Source organism: Podarcis raffonei, chromosome 14 (genome assembly GCF_027172205.1).
Source record: "Podarcis raffonei isolate rPodRaf1 chromosome 14, rPodRaf1.pri, whole genome shotgun sequence".
Taxonomy (NCBI): domain Eukaryota; kingdom Metazoa; phylum Chordata; class Lepidosauria; order Squamata; family Lacertidae; genus Podarcis; species Podarcis raffonei.
This window is the reverse complement of record NC_070615.1, coordinates 51,125,913-51,146,565: the sequence shown is the minus strand read 5'-3', so window position 1 is coordinate 51,146,565 and position 20,653 is coordinate 51,125,913. Positions and strand designations below refer to the sequence as shown.

The following is a 20,653-nucleotide window of genomic DNA, read 5'->3' as shown; positions in this document are numbered from 1 at the left end:
TCTGCTCTGACCACAACACCGTCAAGATGGAGATGAAACTAATACCAACTGGTTCCTTCAGATGGAGGATGAATGACACCCTATTTAGAGATGAAGAAGTTTTAAAGAAGGCCCAAAAAACCTTGAGAGACTATTTTGAGATAAATATGAACACCGATGTGGAAAAAAGAGTAATCTGGGATGCTAGTAAGGCGGTTATGAGAGGGTTCTTGATACAACAGAATACATTAAAAAAGAGAATCCAGAATGAGAAGGAGGAAAAAAAATTGGAGAAAATAAAGGAAGGTGAAAAAAAAATTGAGAGTAAAACCCAAATCGCAGGAGATTTTGAGAGAAATAAAGCTATACCAAGTGCAACTTATGAAAATGATGAACCAAGAGATCGAGTGGAAAATTAAACAAATGAGACAAAAGACATTTGAGTCAGCTAACAAATGTGGGAAACTGTTGGCTTGGCAAATGAAAAAAAGACAAAAACAAAATACAATTATAAATTTAGAAGTGGAAGGAAGGAATATACAGAACCCAGTGGAGATCAGAAATTGTTTCCAGAGGTATTTTAAACAACTATATACACAAGGACCACAGAGAGAAATTGACTTAGACCGATTTTTGAAGAAAAATGGACTACAAAAAATCTCTCAAGAAAATAAATTAATGTTGAGTTATAAAATAACTGAACAGGAGATAGAAGATGCCATTCAGAACATGCAACTGGGTAAATCTCCAGGACCGGATGGACTGACTTCTAGATACTACAGATCTTTAAAGGAATGGTTAGTGCAACCTCTGAAAGAAGTCTGCAATGAAATAATGCAGGGGAAAATGGCACCAGAGTCGTGGAAAGAAGCATATATTACACTTGTACCGAAAACAGAGACTGAAAAGACTCAGCTCAAGAACTACCATCCCATATCACTGCTTAATGTGGATTATAAAATTTTTGCAGACATTTTAGCAAAAAGACTAAAAAAGGTGTTAGTGGAAGAGATACATAAAGACCAAGCAGGTTTTCTCCCAGGAAGACATCTTTCTGATAATGTGATTAACATTATAGAGAAATTGCAAGAGAATATAAACACTAAGGCAGTTTTGATATTTGTGGATGCTGAGAAAGCCTTTGACAATATTTCTTGGACTTTTATGAAAAAGAACTTACAGGGTATGGGGGTAGGCCAAGGTTTTGAAAATGGTATAAGTGCAATATATTCAGAACAAAAGGCAAAATTAATTGTGAACAATGTGGTGACGGAAGAATTTAAAATAGAAAAAGGGACACGACAAGGTTGCCCAATTTCCCCATTGCTTTTTATATCGGTTCTAGAGGTTTTGCTGAACATGATCAGAAGGGACCAGTTGGTTAAAGGTATACAGGTTGGAGCTAGACAGTACAAACTGAGAGCATTTGCAGATGACTTAGTATTGACTTTACAGGAGCCAGAATCTAGTACTAAAAGGGTTTTAGAACTGATTCAAGAATTTGGTCAGGTCGCTGGGTTTAAACTGAATAAGTTAAAAACCAAGGTTTTAGAGAAAAACTTAACACAAACCGAGAGAGAGAGGTTTCAGAATATGACAGGTTTAACAGTGGTCAAGAAAGTTAAATACCTGGGGGTCAATATGACAGCAAAAAATGGGAACTTATTTAAAGATAACTATGAAAAATGCTGGGGTGAAGTGAAAAAAGATCTAGAATTATGGTCAAATTTGAAACTTTCTTTGCTGGGCCGTATCGCAGCTATAAAAATGAATGTATTGCCGAGAATGCTGTTTTTGTTTCAGGCATTGCAAATTGTGGACAAGATGGATTGTTTCAAGAAGTGGCAGAGAAATATTTTAAGATTTGTCTGGCAGGGCAAGAAGCCTAGAATAAAATTTAAAATATTAACGGATGCAAAGGAAAGAGGAGGATTTGCCCTGCCAGACTTTAAACTTTATTATGAATCAGCAGCTTTCTGCTGGTTGAAAGAATGGCTACTTCTTGAAAACACAGACATTTTGGATTTGGAAGGTTTTAATAATGTATTTGGATGGCATGCAAATCTGTGGTATTGCATGTATTTGGATGGCATGCAAATCTGTGGAGTTTGGAACTGACAGGGTCAGAACTCCGTGGTGTCCTGTGTCTGGGAAAAGGAGGAGGAGCTCGTCGCAGAGCAGTGACGCACAGCGTCTCTCTGCTTCCAGACTTGCTCTCTCTCCTCACTGAGGAGCAGCTCGACACAGAAGCTGCGTGTGTGCTTTTGGAAAAGCACAGGGAGATGTCGGAAGTTTCGGACGGATTTATTGCCTTGTAAATAAACGCTTCTAGAGATAAGAACCGAACTGTCTCTGGACTTGATTTATCCCTTATCTCACACGGACCCAGGACCGCTGCTACTCTGCTCTCCGGCCAGGTCAGCTTCCAGCAGGGCGACGCAGGGAAGTGTGACTGGACGCCGGGGTTTTATTACACGCAGACGTTATGGGAGTTACGTGTTTCCTGACAAGTGTGAGAAGGGAGAAGGCTGCCAGCGGTGATTTGCAGTGATCTCCTGCCAGAAGGGAGATGCCGGAGAGCGGAGCCAAGAGCCAGGAGGAACGGCTGCTTCGAGAGTCCGGCTTGCTGGCAAACTTGTGAGTACGCTGAAGCCCCGGGGGGGGAGGAAGAATGGCTGCTGCACAGGCACAGCAGAGCCATGAGAGCTACCCCGGTGAGAGGCTGAATGGGGCCAACTGGGAGGCCTGGTCAAGAGGAGCAAGGGGGTGGTTTGTGGCCACAGGGCTCTGGAGTCCAGTCCAGAAGGAGCCGGCCCCACCCATGCATGCTACTGCTATGCTGCGTGAGAGAGAGCAGAGAGAGCTTTGCCTGCTGAAAGCAAGTGTGGACGCTTTGCTGTTGCCCCACCTGGAGGGCGTTAAAACGGCTCAGGCCGCTTGGCAGGTGCTGAGGAGTCTGTGCGAAAGCTCAGCAGGAGCCAAGGGCCGGGAGGAAGCCGAGGGCCAAGGGAGCAAGCCCTGGGTCGCGTGGCAGGCACTGAAGACGGCATGTCAGGCCGAAGTGGGAGCCAGACCAGAGGGGGCTGTTCCGGGAAGCTGTTTCTCTGCTTCGACACGTCTGTGTGATTGTGCTAGAGAGCAGCTGAGAGCTGTGGAAGAGGGCACAGGCTGCACCCCAAGAGGCAGTGGGGGGGGGCAGGCCAGGCAGGCCATTCCAAGAGCTCTGAGAAAGCGAAAGGCTTCGAAAGTTGTTTGTGCTTTGAGGCGACGTCCAACAGTGCTGGGAAGCATCCGCTAGAGGCCCAGGCTGCCAAGGACACCGGCTGGAGTGGAATGCCAACAAAGCAGGTTCCCAGGGCCGGTTCCCAGCAAAGACGTGGGAAAGCAGCAGGCCAGGAGAAAAACAAAGACAAGGCGTCTTATCACCTCACAGCTGCGATGGCGTCTCTGAGAAAAGGCAAAAGCCTCAGTCGGGAGAAGGCTGTGGCCATGGCAACCGATGGGAGTGCGAGAAACGCCACGGCATCTTTGGAAAACAGCCAGAGACACTCTTTATCTCTCGTGATCGATTCCGGTGCCTCGCATTGTCTTGTGACATCTGCTGGGCTCCTGAGGAACTGCAAGACAGTTAAAACTGGACGCTATGTTACATTAGCTGATGGGTCTCAAAGACCACTGACTGAATCTGGTTATTTGTATTGTTCTTTCATAGATCACTGGGTGCAAGCTTTTGTGGTACCAGAGCTTGCCCACTCTCTTTTAAGTGTGCCAGCCCTTATGGCTGCTGGGTTCGATGTTTTGTTTTCTAACAATTTGTGTTCCTTTTTCAGGGATGGGAAGAAGGTCTACAGTGTCCAGAGAAAAGGCACACTCTTTCTGGTGGAGATGCCCATAGAGGATGGGGCTGGTGGGAAAATGGGGCTGGTGGAAAATGGGGCTAGTGGAGAGTCCATTGAAGACGCCCAAGGGCAGTGTGCTAATATCCCACCACACCATGATTGTATACACTTATGGCACAGGAGGTTTGGACACGTAGGGTGGTCATATGTGAGGAAGGCCACAGACAACACCATTGGGTGCAGGTTCAAAGCATGTGACAAATACCTAGATTGTCAAGCCTGTAAGCAGTCAAAGGTCACAACATGCTCATACCCCAGGTCTGAGAGGAAAACCAGTAAACCCTTTGAACTTGTCCATGCAGATTTGTCGGGCCCCATGCCGACACCTTCGTTAGCTGGATCTAAGTGGGTTCTGCTTCTGGTTGACGATTTTTCAAAACATTCGTGGATATTTGCGCTGCAACAGAAGTCAGAGGCAGCTGCACTGATCAGGGATTGGATCACAGCGGTAGAGCTACGGTTCTCTACCAAAGTAATTTCCTTTCAATCTGATCGTGGGGGGGAGTTTACAGGTTCTGCGCTGCAATCGTTCTTCAGGCAGAAGGGTATCAGTCATCGACTGACGGCCCCCCACTCTCCGCAACAGAATGGGGTTGCAGAGAGAAAGTTTCGCACGCTACAGGAGTCAGCGAATGCTATGTTGGCAGACTCGGGTCTGCCACAGCGCTTTTGGGCTGAGAGTTTTCGGACAGCATGTTTCCTGCAGAATAGAGTGTTCAATTCCAGTGTAGGGGACACCCCGTATTTTCTGCTTCATGGGAAACAGCCCAAAGTGCATTTTCTGCGCACCTTTGGGTCTACGGCTTGGGTTCTGATTCCAAAGGCCATGCGCAGAAAAGGTGAGCCAAGATCCAGGAAGATGATCTTTGTGGGCTATGAGCCGGGTTCAAAGGCGTAGCGCTTTGCATACCCTACTGGCAACCAGTCCAAGCTGCTTATTAGCGGCAGTGCTGAGTTTTGCGAGCAGAGTGGGTGGAAGCGTCTTCACGGGAATCCGGATGTTCTGGTAGACTCAGATGAGGAAGAGGAAGAGGGTGAGGCTGAACCTGTTGCTGATGTGCACAGTCCACAGCCACAGAGTCCAGAGCCGGGATCTCCAAGGGAGAGGCTCCGTATCTCTCCAAAAGGGAGTCCCAGGACCCCTCCACAGGTCTCTGTCAAGTCTGAGCCAAGGAGTGAACCATCCTCGCCAGCAGAACCAGCTGTTCGCCCTAAACGGCGCAGCAGGTCAGAGGGGGATGATTCTGACATAGAGGATAGGAGGGTTGATCCAGGTGAATCAGGCGCAGTTCCAGAATTCACGCTGAGGAGGTCAGCAAGATCAACCAAAGGGAAACCACCTGAAAGGTATGAGGCCACGAGTGTCTGGGTTGGTGTGGCTAGATGTGAACCTGAATCCTTTGAGGATGTTCAGAAGTTGCCTCGGGAAGAAGCCAGCAAATGGCATGAGGCGATGCAGAAGGAGATGAACTCAATGGAGTCTCTTGGAGTGTTCTCACTCACACAGCTGCCGGCTAACCAGCAAGCTGTAGGCTGCAGATGGGTTTACCGTCTTAAACCCACAGAAGCAGGCGAACCGCAGTACAAAGCGAGATTAGTGGCCCGTGGATTCACACAGAGGAGGGGTGTCCACTTCACAGAGGTCTATTCGCCGACCTCAAGGGCGGAGACTTTGAGAATGCTTTTGGCAATAGCAGCACAGAGAGGTTGGAAGGTGAACCATTTTGATGTAGATGTCGCCTACCTGAACTCAGATCTCCAGGAGGAGTTGTACATGCTTCCTCCTCCAGGGTTTGAAGTCAGTGAGCCAGGCGTCGTGTGGCGGTTGCACAAATCCATCTATGGATTGCGCCAATCTGCCAGGAATTGGAATATGTGCCTACATGAAGCCTTAGAAGAGCTAGGTTTTAAGAGATCTCTTGCAGACAGTTGTCTTTACATTAGAGATTCAGGCTTGCAACAGCAAGTGGCCCAGGTGTTTGTTGATGACATCTTGTTGATGGCAAGGACAAGTGAACAGGTAGAGAAGTTTGCTAAGGAGCTTGGAAAACGGTTCAAGCTGAAGCAACTTGGAGATGTCAAGTCCTATCTAGGCGTAGAGATCACAAGAGCAAGTGATGGAAGCTTTTTGCTTCGCCAGAAAGGTAAGATTGAGCAGTTGCTTGAGAAGTTCAGAATGTCTGATTGTGCAGGTGCCAGATCACCCATGGAGGCTGGGTACGTGAAGGAGTGTCAGCAAGTAGAACGCGTGGTGTTCGAAAACACTGAGCTCTTTCAGTCAGCTCTGGGTAGTCTGTTGTATCTGTCACAGTGGAGCAGACCAGACATAGCGTTTGCTGTCAATCTGCTTAGTAGAGAGGCTTCAAGTCCTAGTGTGCAGGCCTGGAATGGTGTTAAGCGGGTGCCACGCTACCTGCAAGATACCAAAGACTTTTGCCTCAAGATGTCAGCTGAGGGTGATGTCAAGCTCACCGCCTGGGTGGATTCGGATTGGGCTAACCTTGAGGACCGCAAATCAGTGTCAGGCCTAGTGGTAAAGTTTGGGGACTCAGTGATTGGGTGGAGGTCCCGGAAGCAAAGTCTCATAGCGCTGTCATCTACTGAAGCTGAGTTCAGTGCGCTATCAGAGGTTTGCAGAGAACTGGAGTTCTATGTGTGTTTGGTCGAGGAAATCTGTGGAGAGAATTGTCTGCCCGTTGTGGTGCATGAAGACAACCAACCATGCCTTAAATTAGCTGAGACAGGGCAATTCAAGGCGAGGACCAAACATTTGGACATACGTTTCCAGAATGTATGTCAGAGCGTTCATGAGGGGCTAGTTGCTCTGAAATACTGTCCCTCAACCAAGAACCTCGCTGATGGTTTCACAAAACCATTAACCTTCCAGAAGCACGAGGAGTTCTGTGAGGGTCTGTGTATGGGGAAAGCATTGTTAGCTACTGTCTCCAGACGCAGGACAAGAGGGGGTGTGGAGTTTGGAACTGACAGGGTCAGAACTCCGTGGTGTCCTGTGTCTGGGAAAAGGAGGAGGAGCTCGTCGCAGAGCAGTGACGCACAGCGTCTCTCTGCTTCCAGACTTGCTCTCTCTCCTCACTGAGGAGCAGCTCGACACAGAAGCTGCATGTGTGCTTTTGGAAAAGCACAGGGAGATGTCGGAAGTTTCGGACGGATTTATTGCCTTGTAAATAAACGCTTCTAGAGATAAGAACCGAACTGTCTCTGGACTTGATTTATCCCTTATCTCACACGGACCCAGGACCGCTGCTACTCTGCTCTCCGGCCAGGTCAGCTTCCAGCAGGGCGACGCAGGGAAGTGTGACTGGACGCCGGGGTTTTATTACACGCAGATGATAAGGTCAAAGCGCATAAAGCATTTAAAAACCATATTGTTAGGAAAGCATTGTTTAATGTGTGGATAAGGTACAAGGATCTATTGGAAAATAAAACTCCAAGGTGGCTGTCACCGATGGAAGCGAAAGCTCAGAAAAAGCTCAATATGGAGGCTAAATGGCCGAAATATTGGGAAATTTTGGAACAAGATGGAGATAGATTAAAATTGCAGAGTTTTGAGAAACTAAAGAACAAAGTGCGAGATTGGCTCCATTATTATCAGATAATGGAGGCATATAATCTGGACAAGAAAATTGGCTTCCAGGTGGAAAAATCAAAATTAGAAACAGAACTGCTAGAACCCAAAATTAAGAATTTGTCAAGGATGTATAACTTGCTGTTGAAATGGAATACTCAGGATGAAACGGTTAAATCTGCTATGATAAAATGGGCACAAGATGTTGGACATAATATTATGTTCGCTGACTGGGAACAGTTGTGGAACACCGGTATGAAATTTACGGCATGTAATGCCTTAAGAGAGAATATTATGAAAATGATTTATAGGTGGTACATGACCCCGGTCAAGCTTGCAAAAATTTATCATTTGCCCGATAATAAATGTTGGAAATGTAAAGAAAATGAAGGCACATTCTTTCAGCTATGATGGACGTGCCCAAGGATTAAGGCTTTCTGGGAGACGATATATAATGAATTGAAAAAGGTATTTAAATATACCTTCTTGAAGAAACCAGAGGCCTTTCTTCTGGGCATAGTTGACCAATCAGTGTTAAAGAAGGACAGAACTTTCTTTATGTATGCCACAACAGCAGCAAGAATACTTATCGCAAAATATTGGAAGACACAAGATCTACCCACTCTGGAAGAATGGCAGATGAAGGTGATGGATTACATGGAATTAGCGGAAATGCCCGGCAGGATCCGAGACCAGGGGGAGGAGTCAGTGGAAGAAGACTGGAAGAAATTTAAAGATTATTTACAGAGACACTGTAAAATTAATGAACTTTAGAATAATGTTGGATTGAAATTAAGTGGTTTCTAGCTGTAATGGGTTAAAAGAATATGAAAAAATGGGTTTATAAAAGTAAAATTTCAAGATCACAACAATTTAAGAATAAAGATTTGGGTAGAATAAAGAGGGAAACAAATTGCTGAGCTAATAAATTGAATTGGAATACAAAAAAGAGAGGTATGAGGAGGTCCGAGAAACAAGTAAATGAAAAATAATGTGATGGAAAGATTGATGGTTTATTAACAATTTTTATTCTGTATTTTTTCTTTTTTTCCCTTTTTTCTTTTTTGTAATGTAAAAATCTTAATAAAAATCTTATTAAAAAAAAACAAATTAGTCATAATGGCTAGGAGTCAAGGAAGTCTACATTTCACACCTCATCAACAGAGACCCCACAAAATCAGGCAAGTTGCTGTGTCAGACACCTCATCTGGTTCCGTAACAGCAGCAGCATTTGACGCAACATGGAGATGTGCGATTTTATCCTCAAAATGTAGTCTTTCTACTGCCTACGGCAAGAGCAGAAGATTTGTGCCCTACACCTGCATCATTCCAGAGGTATTTGGGGTGGTGGAGGAATGCTGAGAAGGGAACTGAGAAGAGCCTTGCTCCCACACAGAGCTCTGTGAGAGCAGAAGAAATTTCACAGCATGAAAATTGTCATTGCAGCACGATTGTATCTTATGTGCAATTAACTTGTGTGATTTCAAACTTGCACCGCTGAAAGCCAGCTGGTTGAAATTGCGCCAATTAAATGAACGCAAGACAGAGAGCTTAAAAGCTCTTTTTGCTGTAGGTTTTCCCAGCGCAGAAAGAACTTTGAAGCTCTCTGCCTTGCTTACTGGGCAAGTCCCACTCAGCATGTGGGTTCTGGATGCTCTCGTGAGATCTAAACATCTGAGTACCCACAAGATCTCATGAAGGCATCCCAGAGTCCACACTCTGAGCAGAACATCTCTGATAAGCTCTCTGTCCCACTGTGGGTGCAGTGGGGTGGGGGTACGGCCTGCTGTGGGTGCAGTGGGGTGGGGGGTAAGGGGCACTTGTGATCCCTGGACAGTAGCATGCATGCCATCTATGAGTTCCTCACTGTGCTATTTCTTGCTTTCTGCAAGTTACAGAATTAAGACCCCTGGCCTGGCTTTAGAACAAGTGCATCCAAACCCTCAGAATTCACAACAAGCTAGTTTGATGGGTTGAAGGCAGAGTAGGCCACAGGAGGGGGTACCAAGTGAATCACTGCATTTTCCAGGCTTCCATAATTCCTGATATATATGTACACCTTCAAGTGATTCAGAAACATGCGCTGACAGGCTGCTTCTATGGCTGCCTCTTTTGGTCCTCCCACCCCTTGGCACAGCTCTTGCTCTTACTTACCAAGAATAATCCCATTGGGTTCTTCAGGGGGCTGCCACACAATCCGGACAGAGGTCAGCTTCACCTCGGGGAACACCATCCGCACTGGAGAGCCTGGGGCTAAAAAGACCAAGAGAACAGCCATTAGATAGGGCCTGGCAGGTACGAACTTATCCCAATTTCTTTTATGACGTGGTATGGAATCTCAGGGAGAAAGGATCTAAACTGGTGCCTTTGGATCAAGAGTCTTGATAAGCTAAGGCAAGTGAGAAAGCTTTGGACTTGTGCAAAACTGGTCTTAGACCAGAAGAGACTTAAAAAAACCCATGCAACATAAAAAGCTTGCTGTCTTTTGAGGTCAAGTTAGCCATCAATTCTTGTTATATTGCAGCTACCAGCTTCATATGTTTTATTGCATTGGTAAATATATTTAAGATGATGTTTTGATAAACTAGGGTTGACCTCAGAGGGGACAATCATGCTGGAGCCTATATAATGGGACGTCTGTATGCCAATCAGATTCTGAAAGGCATTTCATAACTCTGGTTATAGCATATTGCTTCATATACTGAATTTTTCCTTGAGAGGTTAAGCAGGTTTCTTAAGTCGTTACACAGTTGCCGAAGCTGAATCATATTCTCCAGCCATGTAGCTAACTCTCAATTTGCCTTCCAATTTCACCTAGGCATCTGGGAACCTCTGTTTGGCCATAAGCATCAGAGGGGGAGAAGTTGTGCATTGCCACAGACAGCAGGCAGGCCGCTGAATTACCTCTATCAAGGTCACCAGGGGGAGCTAATGATAATTTGCAAATCCAGAGGTACTGATGTTCACCCCCTTAAGCTGAAATCCCACCTCTGCTCTCCCCTATGATGCTTTTAATTAAATTGATCAGGAAGGAATCAAGCAGGCTTATGTCAGAAGTGTGGGGATGGAAGAACAAATAGCAGCATTTGACAACAGGTAATGCAGGAAGGAAGAGGACAAGATGCTTATTACATGGCAGTTCGGGCATGTATTTGTTTATCCAATGGATTTGTAGCCAGAGAACGGTATATATGACATTATCATGCTTTATCCTCCTCCCCCTGCCAGCCCATAACTCTAAGAGGTATTAGCTTCTGTAAGGAGCAGCCTGCCCCAACTTGGGCTGTGTTCACACCGCAGTTGATTCCATTTCCCTGATGCATCCCTAACTGCTGATTTCCACATTACATCTGAGCTTTCATGTGACTTTATATAGCGCATGTTTAATGCTCACAACCAGTGCTTTTTTCTGGGGGTACACAGGGGTACACATACCCCTAAACATTTTGTGAATCTAAGTTTGGCCTCATTGAGGGGCAGCATTTCAATATGAGTAGGAAAATGAGAGTACCCTTAAACTTTTAATGAGAGTACCCTTAAACCAGCCAGGCAGGTTAATAGAGTGGGAAACGATCTTTCGGGTAGCCTGGGCCCAACCATACAACAAGCAGCCATTGAGCTGCTGGCTGCCTTTAAAAACTGCTGTCCTTTGAATGACTTTTTGGACTGGTTAGTCAGTGTGGCGCTTTAAATATATATATAATATTTACAATGTTATTTTTCTTTCATTTGACCTCTTTTCTCCTCAAACCATTTGATTTTTCTCAGATTGTGGGTTCCTTAGGGACAGAATTATTAAAACTGGGGGAAAATGCTGCTGTAAAGCTGCTCTAAGCTCATGGGATAGCAAGCAAGCCAATGGATAATGATAAAAAGAGAAATATTGTTAGAATTTTAGGGGGAGAAACATTCAACAAGAGCAGACAGAAAAATGCTTGGGGCTTCCCCTCTGCCAGCCTGAATTCTCCCCCACCCCCTGCTCCAGTTAGCCAAGCCCCCAGCATCCAGGCTTAGCAGAAGTGGGCAACTGGTCTGCCGAAGCTGTGAAGGTGAGCCCTAGAGCCATGAGTCCCCTGAACATCCATGTGGCTAATGAATATACATTCCTTCCGTCAGACCCCAGAAAGCCTCTCGTCCTTTCAATATGTCAAACCCTAAACGGGAATTCTCAGGCTTACAGATAGTGTCGGCGAGTAGAACAATACAATGTTCATGCACTAATTTCACAAAAGGTCATTTTATTATTCTTTTGTTCAAGGTTGGTCTAGGCACACTCTTGGGACAGGAAACACCACATCGCGCTCACATTCAATCACAGCAAGGTTTGTTTATCACGTCCCATTATCCCACAGCTTTTTTTTTATTACTATGATTGGATTTCTGTAGGAGTTCATAATTGGGCTGTAAAAATTTGCTTCAGGCTGGAACTGGCTATAAAATATCAGGTTTTAGAGTGAAACAATCTTTTTGTCAATTACTGGGAGGAGGGGGGGAAATAGACTGCAATTTTTGGGAGCAGATTCTCAGCTAGAAACTAATAGGACTGTGCCTCTTTACATTAGGGGAGGATCCGGTTCTTTGAGATTAAAAATGGAATCCACGTGATTAGCTGATGATATGCACCCCCCCGAAAGCTAGAAGGTTCTAGCGATCCACATACACTTACCGTCGTCCTTAGTTCTCTCGATGACTGGAGGGGAGCTGGGGATCCCATCCCCAATGCGTGTGAATGCCAGAACCTGAATCTCATAAAGCACATATTTCCGCAAACCAGCTAGAAGGATGGAAAGGGTGTGGTTCCCTCTCACGACTTGGCTGCTTAATTTGCTTTCCACATCTTTGGGCTTGAACAAAATCTGAAGGGGGGGAAAGAAGAGTATGATAAATACATATAGAATGAAATGAAAAGGATAGGGGAAATTACCTCGCTCCCCACAAGCAGCAAGGCATTCCAGGAACAATATTTTACAGGGATGGCAACAACAATGTTATTGTACCCTGCTCATCTGACCGGGTTGCCCCAGCTACGCTGGGTGGCTTCCAACAAAATAGAAAAACACAGGACAAAACAGCAAACATCAAAAGCTTCCTACCACAGGCAGATGTCTACGAATATAGTTGTGCATCTCTTTGGCATCTGATGGGAGGGCATTCTGCAGGGTAGATGCAACTACCGAGAAGGCCCTCTGCCTGGTTTCCAGTAACTTTGCTATTTGTCAGAAGAGAGAACTGGGGATATATGTTTGCAAACCTATGTACTAATGGCAAACCTCTTCCTATGTAGTCAAATCAGGGGGTATCAGCAGGCTTGGGAGAACACCAAGATTTGCAGAAGTATCAAAGAGCATCACACACACAAAAACCTTGGAAGGAGGAAAAACCAAAAATAGGTCCATGAGGCATGCTGAGTGGTGTTGCCGTGCTGGGTGTCTGTTGAAGGGAAAACCAGAGACAGGGAGTGGAGGAATGAGGACAGCATGGCTGGCTGAACAAGAACACACCACTCAGCAGTGTTTGTTGTGGGCCCCACTTTCTAGCTGCAAAGTCAGAAGCGTGCTTGCATGGGGACAGACTATGCTAGGCTGTTCAGCAGCAGCAGCTTCCCCAAAAGCAAACAACATGTCCTTCGAGTCCCCAGCAAGACTTCTCTGCTGGGTTAAATTCCTCTGCTGACTACAGTCCCAAATCTGCAGTGTTTCTCTGTAGCCAGACAGACACAGAAAGAACATTGGTATCTCTCTCACACACACACAAACACACCTGCCCTGCCAGCCCCAACAAACACGCAGCAATGGGTTAGTCTTGTCAGGTAGATGGTAGTTGCCATCCATAAACAAGCAATCAGCATAGCATCTCCTAGTCATTGGTGCATGTTAGCAGGACATCAAAAGTATTAGCTAGACAGTACACGAGAGACAAGGTAAAGTCTTTAATAACTCGCATGTATGCTGTATTGTATGCATTCAATGTTCAAACTGCAGTCTTCTGAGTAACTCGAACTGATAACCTGTCCTGCGAAGTGAACCTTTTCAATCTGCTCGTTTGTATCTGTAGGGAGATCTCACTGCTGATAGCTTAACTGATGCAGCACAGAATATGCTGTGCCACAGGATTCTCTTCAGCTCGTTGTGTTTCAGCCTGACATTAGTAGCAACCCCTAAATTCCTTAGAATGGAACCTTTCAGCTAAAATACAGGAGAAATGTATGGGATTGTAGCTCTGGGATACACCTTACAGCACTTAGTTCAGCTGCCGGGACTTTAATACCCCAATACTTACTAGTACATAGATAACAACAAAATCAAGTAAAAACAACACGCTGCTTATCCAAAGGCAGAAAAGACTCAGCAGTGCTTGGGAAGATCTACCTTGTATCCAAGGATGAGCCCGTTCTGTTCAGGTTCAGGGACAGCCGCCCAGGTCAAGAGGATCTGAGTGGAACTCACAGCTTCAGCCGACACGTTCTCTGGGGGAGCCGAAGGAACTGCAAATGTCCAGATTTAACAGACGTTAGAAGCTGATAAAATCCATTCACTCGTCATCTAGGATTTGCCCAGTCATCTCCAATGGTCTATGGGCACAGAGCACATTGAACTGTACCAGTGTTAGAAACTGAGATATGAAAGCTAGGAGCTAAATGGCATCTTAAACCTAGGTTATGGGAGCCACAACAGAATGTTGAGGCACGCTTTTTTATAACAAGAATACAAAGCTGAAAATGAATGAACTGCAGCTAAAATCTTATGTTCATTTTTCACGTGGTCTAGTCCTCATCTGAAGACTGCAAAAAACAACAACACAAAGCCCTACTTTCCATGCCTAATATTCTTAAGAAGATCTCTTCTCCAGTCTTTGGAGTGTGGCTGTAAGTGGGGAGGCAGAAAAAGATATTCCTTTCCCTCCACTGTGCAGTTTTAACCTGAAATGTTAGGTGCAGTACTGCGCCCAGAGCTCAGAAATTGCTTGTGTTAATGAAATCCCCTGTCGCAAAACGTGCCCAGAACAATGGGAGTTTTGAATGCTGAACTGCACCTAGGGCCTGCTGGGGATGCCCTCACCATCTGAGGGTAGCAAGGACAGAGCCTTGTGATGGCACCCAGTATGTGAACACCATTCCCAGGTACATGAACCAGGATCTTCCACTGTTGTATTTCACTTGCTGGCAAAAATGCTTCCACTTACTTAATCTTTCCAGGTCACCTGAATAAAGGTTGTCTGCTGTAATTTATTGGGCCTATCATGTTGTTTTAAGTGTATCCTAAGTGGTGTGTGTGTTTAATATTATTTTCAATAGTATTGTCAACCACCTTAGAGGTCAATCTTTGGTCAAAGGGATGGATTAAAAATATTTTAAATAAATGAAAAACAAAAACAAAATTCAATCTAGTATCCTGAATCAAAATGCTTCTTCCTCTTTACTTGAACAATTTCTGTGTAGATAATGTGGATATCCCTGCTTGTAATTGTCCAAGATGCAGATAGGGATAGCATGAAGAAAAAGAATGTGTTTTTTCAATAAAGAAAACCAGCAGCCTCAGGATCCATAGTCTGGATCCAGAGCCAAGGACCCTCTCCTGGACCATTTCAGTAAGCCACTGCAAGGAAGTGTCCCCAAATACTGTGCTTTCTTCATCATGTACTTTCTGGAAGTAGCTCTCCCCCATAGTTTCTCAGATACTCAAAAGTTCTTCCCAGAAACTCCCTCGGTTTCTAGCATCCGACATCTCACTATCACCATCACACATTCCCATATGAACCGCCTTTCCCCCTGCTATCATCATTTCAGGCCCACCTTAGTGTGCCTCCTCCACACGAGGTCAGGAAGGTGGCAGAGCAAGAATGGGTGGTGCTCCGCTTGTGGAATGCTCTCCCCAGAGGGCACCTTCATTGCCTGTCTTTAGCACTAGGCAGAAATATTTCTCTTGGCCAGGTGTTCAGCAGATTAACATCCTATGGCTTTTAAAATGCATTTGGGGTGAGGGGTTATTTGTGCTTTTTCTTGTTCTTGGTTTTTTTTGTGTGTGCATTTTGTGTTGGACTAGATGACCCTTTGCGTACATTCCAACTCAGAAATTCAGTGATTCTACAATTCTATGATTTCGTTCTCAGCCGGGCAAGGATCTTGCCTGACCCTTTTGAAAAGCCACCTAAGCTTTTGGGATTCCAAACAGACCTCAGTGCTTAGTATGTGACATGGCCTAAGTAAGTATGTGACTTTTTTATTTTGTAAAAAAGAGAGAGAGAGAACAAAACAAATACACCCTCCCCTTTTAAAACCAAGTTGGCAATTTAAAGGTCACAACAGAATTACTGTCACTAACACAGACAGGGATAAATCCAATGTATTTCCCCCGCATTACTTCCTCTGACCCGCCCCCACCCCCCAAGCTCCTTTAGGCAAAGCTAACACCAACTCAGTTAACGTGATTAGATTTGGAGGGTGCTTTAAAGGTCTTGACGGAGATTTTTAAATTTTATTTAGCTTCTTATGCCTCACCCCCTACTCCACATGCACACTCTAATGTCTAAAGGGCACAGTTTCTCAAAGAGCACGACGCACCTGCCAAGCTTCAGAGACCATTGGAGGGAGGGAGGGAACTTCTAAAGGCCTTTTGAGGTGATTGTTGGAAGAGAGAGAAATAGGCTTTATTCTCAGTGCTGAAGCCACACTAGTGCCAGTCCGGAAGCAGTTGTGGGGCTCTGCCTTGTGGTGCTGAAAGGGGAGCAGATTATCAAAGGTGAGATAAGCTCACCAGGATGAGAGAGGCCTCTGGCCTCCAGGGTGCTTGGGGGCTGCCCAGAAGCATCTCACTGATGGGAAGGGAGCACAAAGAAGCTCTGGCCTGTGACATCACCAGAGAGGTCCCCCTATGTCTCAGGTTTGGGCCCTGAAATCTCAGAGTCTCGGATGCTCCTGACCAGGCAAGCCTCAGTCCCCATTTCTTTTCATCCAGCACTGAGTCTATAGCTACTATTTTCATGTTCCTCTGAAGGAAGGAGAAGGAAGTTCCACCCTCTACTTCTGTAGGCTCCAGGTTATCACTACAGCAGTTTCTCTGTTAGCAATTAGCTGGGGCATGAGAAATGGAGCTCCTCTGCTTTTGCTGGCAATATAGTTTTGTCTTCCCCGCTCCCCCTGCTTCTCCCAATGCTGGATTCCCCCCCCTCCATCTTCTCCTAGATTTATCCTCCACAAGGATATAATTATGTTAAAGGAATATAGATTGCCGGGAGCCACAAATGTCTTTGGACGGCTGCCACAGCCTTATCCGTAGATCTTCACAAAGCACTACTCCCACATGAATCACTTCATAGGGCACGAGAAAGAGGTGTGCCAGATTTCGGTGTAAAGAAAACCAGCCGTTTTCCAAGCCGCTCTTGCTCAGATATTCGCTTGTTTGATTTTGCCATGCAAGGAGGGAATGATTTCTTTATTTTGATGAATACCTTTCTTCTCTGGTTCAGAAACCATAGCATCTCTTTCACTCCATCCCCCAACACCAACACTCTGGATGGTTCACAAGAGGCTGAGACGGCCTTCACATCTTCTTTTTTAAAAGATGTGTATAATAAAGGATCACTGCTAGGGGGAGTCTAAGCCCCAACAATGCAGAGAATGTGGCTTTTCTTCCCTCTCTGCTTTGGCCAAGGCCACTTGAGGCACTTGTTTAAATGATCAAAAAGGCGGTGATTGTGGGGAGGTCCTAGTATGAGCAGATAAGATCTGACATTGGGTCCTTTTGGGTTTGTAAACAAATCCACAGAAACCGCAAGCTCTCTCTGTCTCTTTCTACCTAATCTATCTTCCAACTTAAGAAACCTTAGTTGATTAATCAGATGAGCTTTAGTCAATTCAGTAGTTAATTATAACTGTGTAAATTGAATGGGGGGGGGGGGAACGACTGATATCAGCTGTCCCCTCCCTCTATGGCAAGGACTTCTTCATGGGGTTTCCAGCATTTTTATCACGTCAACCTTGCCTGTGGTTTATTTGTAGATTGCTTCATTGACACAAAACAGACATCGCTGTCCTGATCCCCATGACCCAAACAAATTTCTATGTTCCTTCCAGGCCAATTTCACCATTTGTCAGTGGCAGGATGAATGCAATGCCACTCGCTTTTCTTGATCACATAGTTATTTTGAAAGATGAAGCACAAGATGGGTACTTTGTTTTCGCAAATGAGCTCTCTTGAAGTTAACTGGGTTACTATCACTGTGTGTGTGTGTGTGTGTGTGTGCGCGCGCGCGCGTGTTTTCAAAGAAGAAGGAGGTTACCCTTTGCAAAAATGTGTTTCAGTACAAGGTGAAAAGCCTAACTCTATGGGTTCATAAGAACCTTGAGTTATTTAAACTTCCTTGTCCATAAGGCTGATTAAGCTCTGTAAGGCCAAGCCCTCTGCTGCTGGAAAGCCATAGTGGAGCTGCTTCGGGGACATATCTACACCACAAACTTGGACTGATTTAATGATTTAGTCAATCCCTGCCTCCTTAGAACTGTGATCTGCTGAGCGGGTGGTGAGGCAAGTGAACGCTAACAGAGAATTCCAAGCACCCTCCACAAATTGCAGTTTTCTGGCTTCTTTGCAGATCTTCAATGGCTACAGGCTACAGTGGTTATTTTCTACCTTCGCTATTGCAGGCTGTATGCCTCTGAATACCAGCTGCTGGGATCTACAGGGATCTGGGATCAAACTGCTGCATTCAGGTTCTGTTGCAGGCATCTGGTTGGCCATTGTGAGAACAGGATGCTGAACTAGATGGACCTATTCCAGCAGGCTCTTTTTAAGTTATTTGGTTCTTAACTCCTTCTATTGCTCTTCCAGTGGAAGGAGTCCTAGAATATGGCATAGTTCAAGTCAGAGTTAATAGGAACGCCACTGTATGAACAGAACCTTTTCATGGGTACTTCTTCTTCTTCTTTTTAATAAAAAAAACCTCCTCTATTTCACACCATAATTCATTTCTGATGCATGGTGTCCCTGCTGCCCTTATATGTACTGGCCCCCAGATAGCGCATATCCACAGCTACATAGTTGATAAAGTCAGCTATTAGATTATCACGGCCACATTCAGAGGCGAGGGTCAAGCTGTTCAGAGCTTTGTAGACTGATATTCAGGATGCAGCTCAGTTTGTGCTTTCCTGTGGCATGTAGGCTAGGAGAAAATGCGCAGGAGCCTACAGTTGTTCAGGAAGTCCCACACATATTATTTTTGTCTCTTGGCCTTGCTAGGGGACAAGACAGACTTCCCTCATTGCAACATCTCTAACGATTGTTGTGAGCAGCATGGGGGCAATCCACAGTCAGAGGGGCTTGCTCTTTTTCCCCGTTCAAAATCCCACTTGAATGATCTCTAACATCTTTCCTGCCAAATGTGTTTATCCTCTGCTCCTTGACCACTCTCTCCCAGTTTCCAGGTGCCCTTGCCCCTGCTTGCCCCAGCAATATATTCTGAACTGCCCATTTCTAGTAACCTGCTAAGCTGCAGCTTTTGATTCAAGGTGTAGTGGCAGCAGGGCTTTGAAGGCTGCCCATTAAAATATGGCCATGTGTCTAGCAGTTCCACCAATCTTTCAAGTGTGTTGCAAAAGTGTGTGCTTTTGCTCAAACACAAGCTCTGGAATAAGAGTAGCATATATAAACTGCAGCAGGCAATTAGGTTAATACCAGTAGATAAGCAACTACTCTTATTTTCAACTTAAAAATGGAAAGCGTAATGCTGGTGGTCAACAAAAGAGGTTTAAAGACTCTCCCAAGGAAAATCTTTAAAAATGTAGTATAAACATCAACAATTGGGAATCACTGGCCTGCGAGCGCTCCAGTTGGAGAACAGCCTTTACCAAAGGTGTCATGGACTTTGAAGACACTCATACTCAGGACGAAAGGGAGAAACGCACTAAGAGGAAGGCACGCTTGGCAAAGCCTCACATGATCAACTCCTGCCCAGAAACCTTTGTCCCCACTGTGGAAGGACGTCCACAGTGAGTGGACTCACTGTTAAGACATGAAAGACAATCTTACTCGGCTACGTGTGATTGCCAAAGATGCCATATTTGAAGCTCAGCTACCGCCAACCCAGGTGCCTGCAAGGACATTTTCCTTTTGAATAAAGGAATTATTGATTTTCCTAAGGCAGGAACCCCATATATTTACCCGGATTGCACCTGCAAATTTACTTTTTTCTGTTGTAACTCATCCTGAGGTCTATGTACAAAGGGCAGGATATAAATTGCTAAAAAATAATACATAAATATCCAGCTACCTGTAATCCCAAGTCCTGTCCTGAATGGGTTGGGTGACTAAATTGCTTATCTTCTTTCTGCCACTTCTCCTGCCATCCCTCAAATGAGAACCTTCCTTTTACTGGTAAAAAACAGCAGCAATATCCCTATCTAGCTTTCCTGAGACTAACGGCAAGCCTCAAACTGCAGTTATTAAGGGTTTTGGAAAGGAGATTCTTCCAGCCCTTCAAAAGCCACATTTTATTTCAACTGAAGAAGGGATCAAAGCTGGGGCTTCCCGTATGCAAGGCACACACTCTTGAATGAAGAAGACTCCTTTCCTTTGAAGAAGATGCAGATCTAGAGAGACTCGCCTCCTTTCTAAGACCAGCTATTGCCTCTCGCTGCTTAGACTGGCAAATATGCATGAAAAATGATGGGCTGCTCCAGTTCCTCCTGGACAACTGGGTGCTGTGGGAACAGTTTTGTCTTGATAGCGTTGATTGTCTTTGCAATCAGAATCCAGAATGGGGGTGGGGGTGATAGGGTTAGGATTATGGGCTCTTGCCTCCTTGAAGCATGTGATGTGACTGAACACTAAAGATCAGCTCATAATTTGTTTTTTAAAAAAATAATAATTATGTATTAAGAATGTGGAGTTTGGCACATGGCAAAGTGGCCATATGGTTACTGCACATCTCACTGAAATCTATGGAATGCATGCGTAAGTAAATATGGTAGCCGCTGAGCACAATTGAATCAGGTTAACTCTGCAAACTCCTGCTTAAGTGGTTGGGGGACTGGCGTGCCCATAAACCTAGCTGTTTTCTACTGACCCCATAGAGACGCTTGAAACGGGTCATGCGGTGCACTGATTATGTAAAATGGGTATTGGTGCATCATACTTATTTGTCATTGTCACCCTCACCAACTCTCCCTCGCTTCTGCATCCTGCCACGGCTCCTC

The 20,653-nt window shown here is 45.1% G+C and overlaps 1 protein-coding gene and 1 long non-coding RNA gene across 6 annotated transcripts in view; one reads left to right on the top strand and one right to left on the bottom strand.

The window, feature by feature from the left end:
* SDK1 (sidekick cell adhesion molecule 1) overlaps positions 1-20,653 on the bottom strand; it is a 589,097-nt gene that overhangs the window by 92,375 nt on the left and 476,069 nt on the right. For all 5 annotated transcript variants that reach the window (XM_053365834.1, XM_053365835.1, XM_053365836.1 and 2 more), the window contains exons 27-29: positions 13,833-13,948; positions 12,131-12,320; positions 9,619-9,717 (exon numbers count right to left, since the gene is read on the bottom strand). In XM_053365834.1, the coding sequence (XP_053221809.1) occupies positions 9,619-9,717; positions 12,131-12,320; positions 13,833-13,948 (405 nt within the window). The remainder of the gene's footprint in view (positions 1-9,618; positions 9,718-12,130; positions 12,321-13,832; positions 13,949-20,653) is intronic.
* LOC128402063 (uncharacterized) lies at positions 9,656-12,076 on the top strand. The gene is made up of 3 exons (XR_008327596.1): positions 9,656-9,759; positions 10,283-10,417; positions 11,723-12,076. It is a non-coding gene; the product is annotated as an uncharacterized LOC128402063 (long non-coding RNA).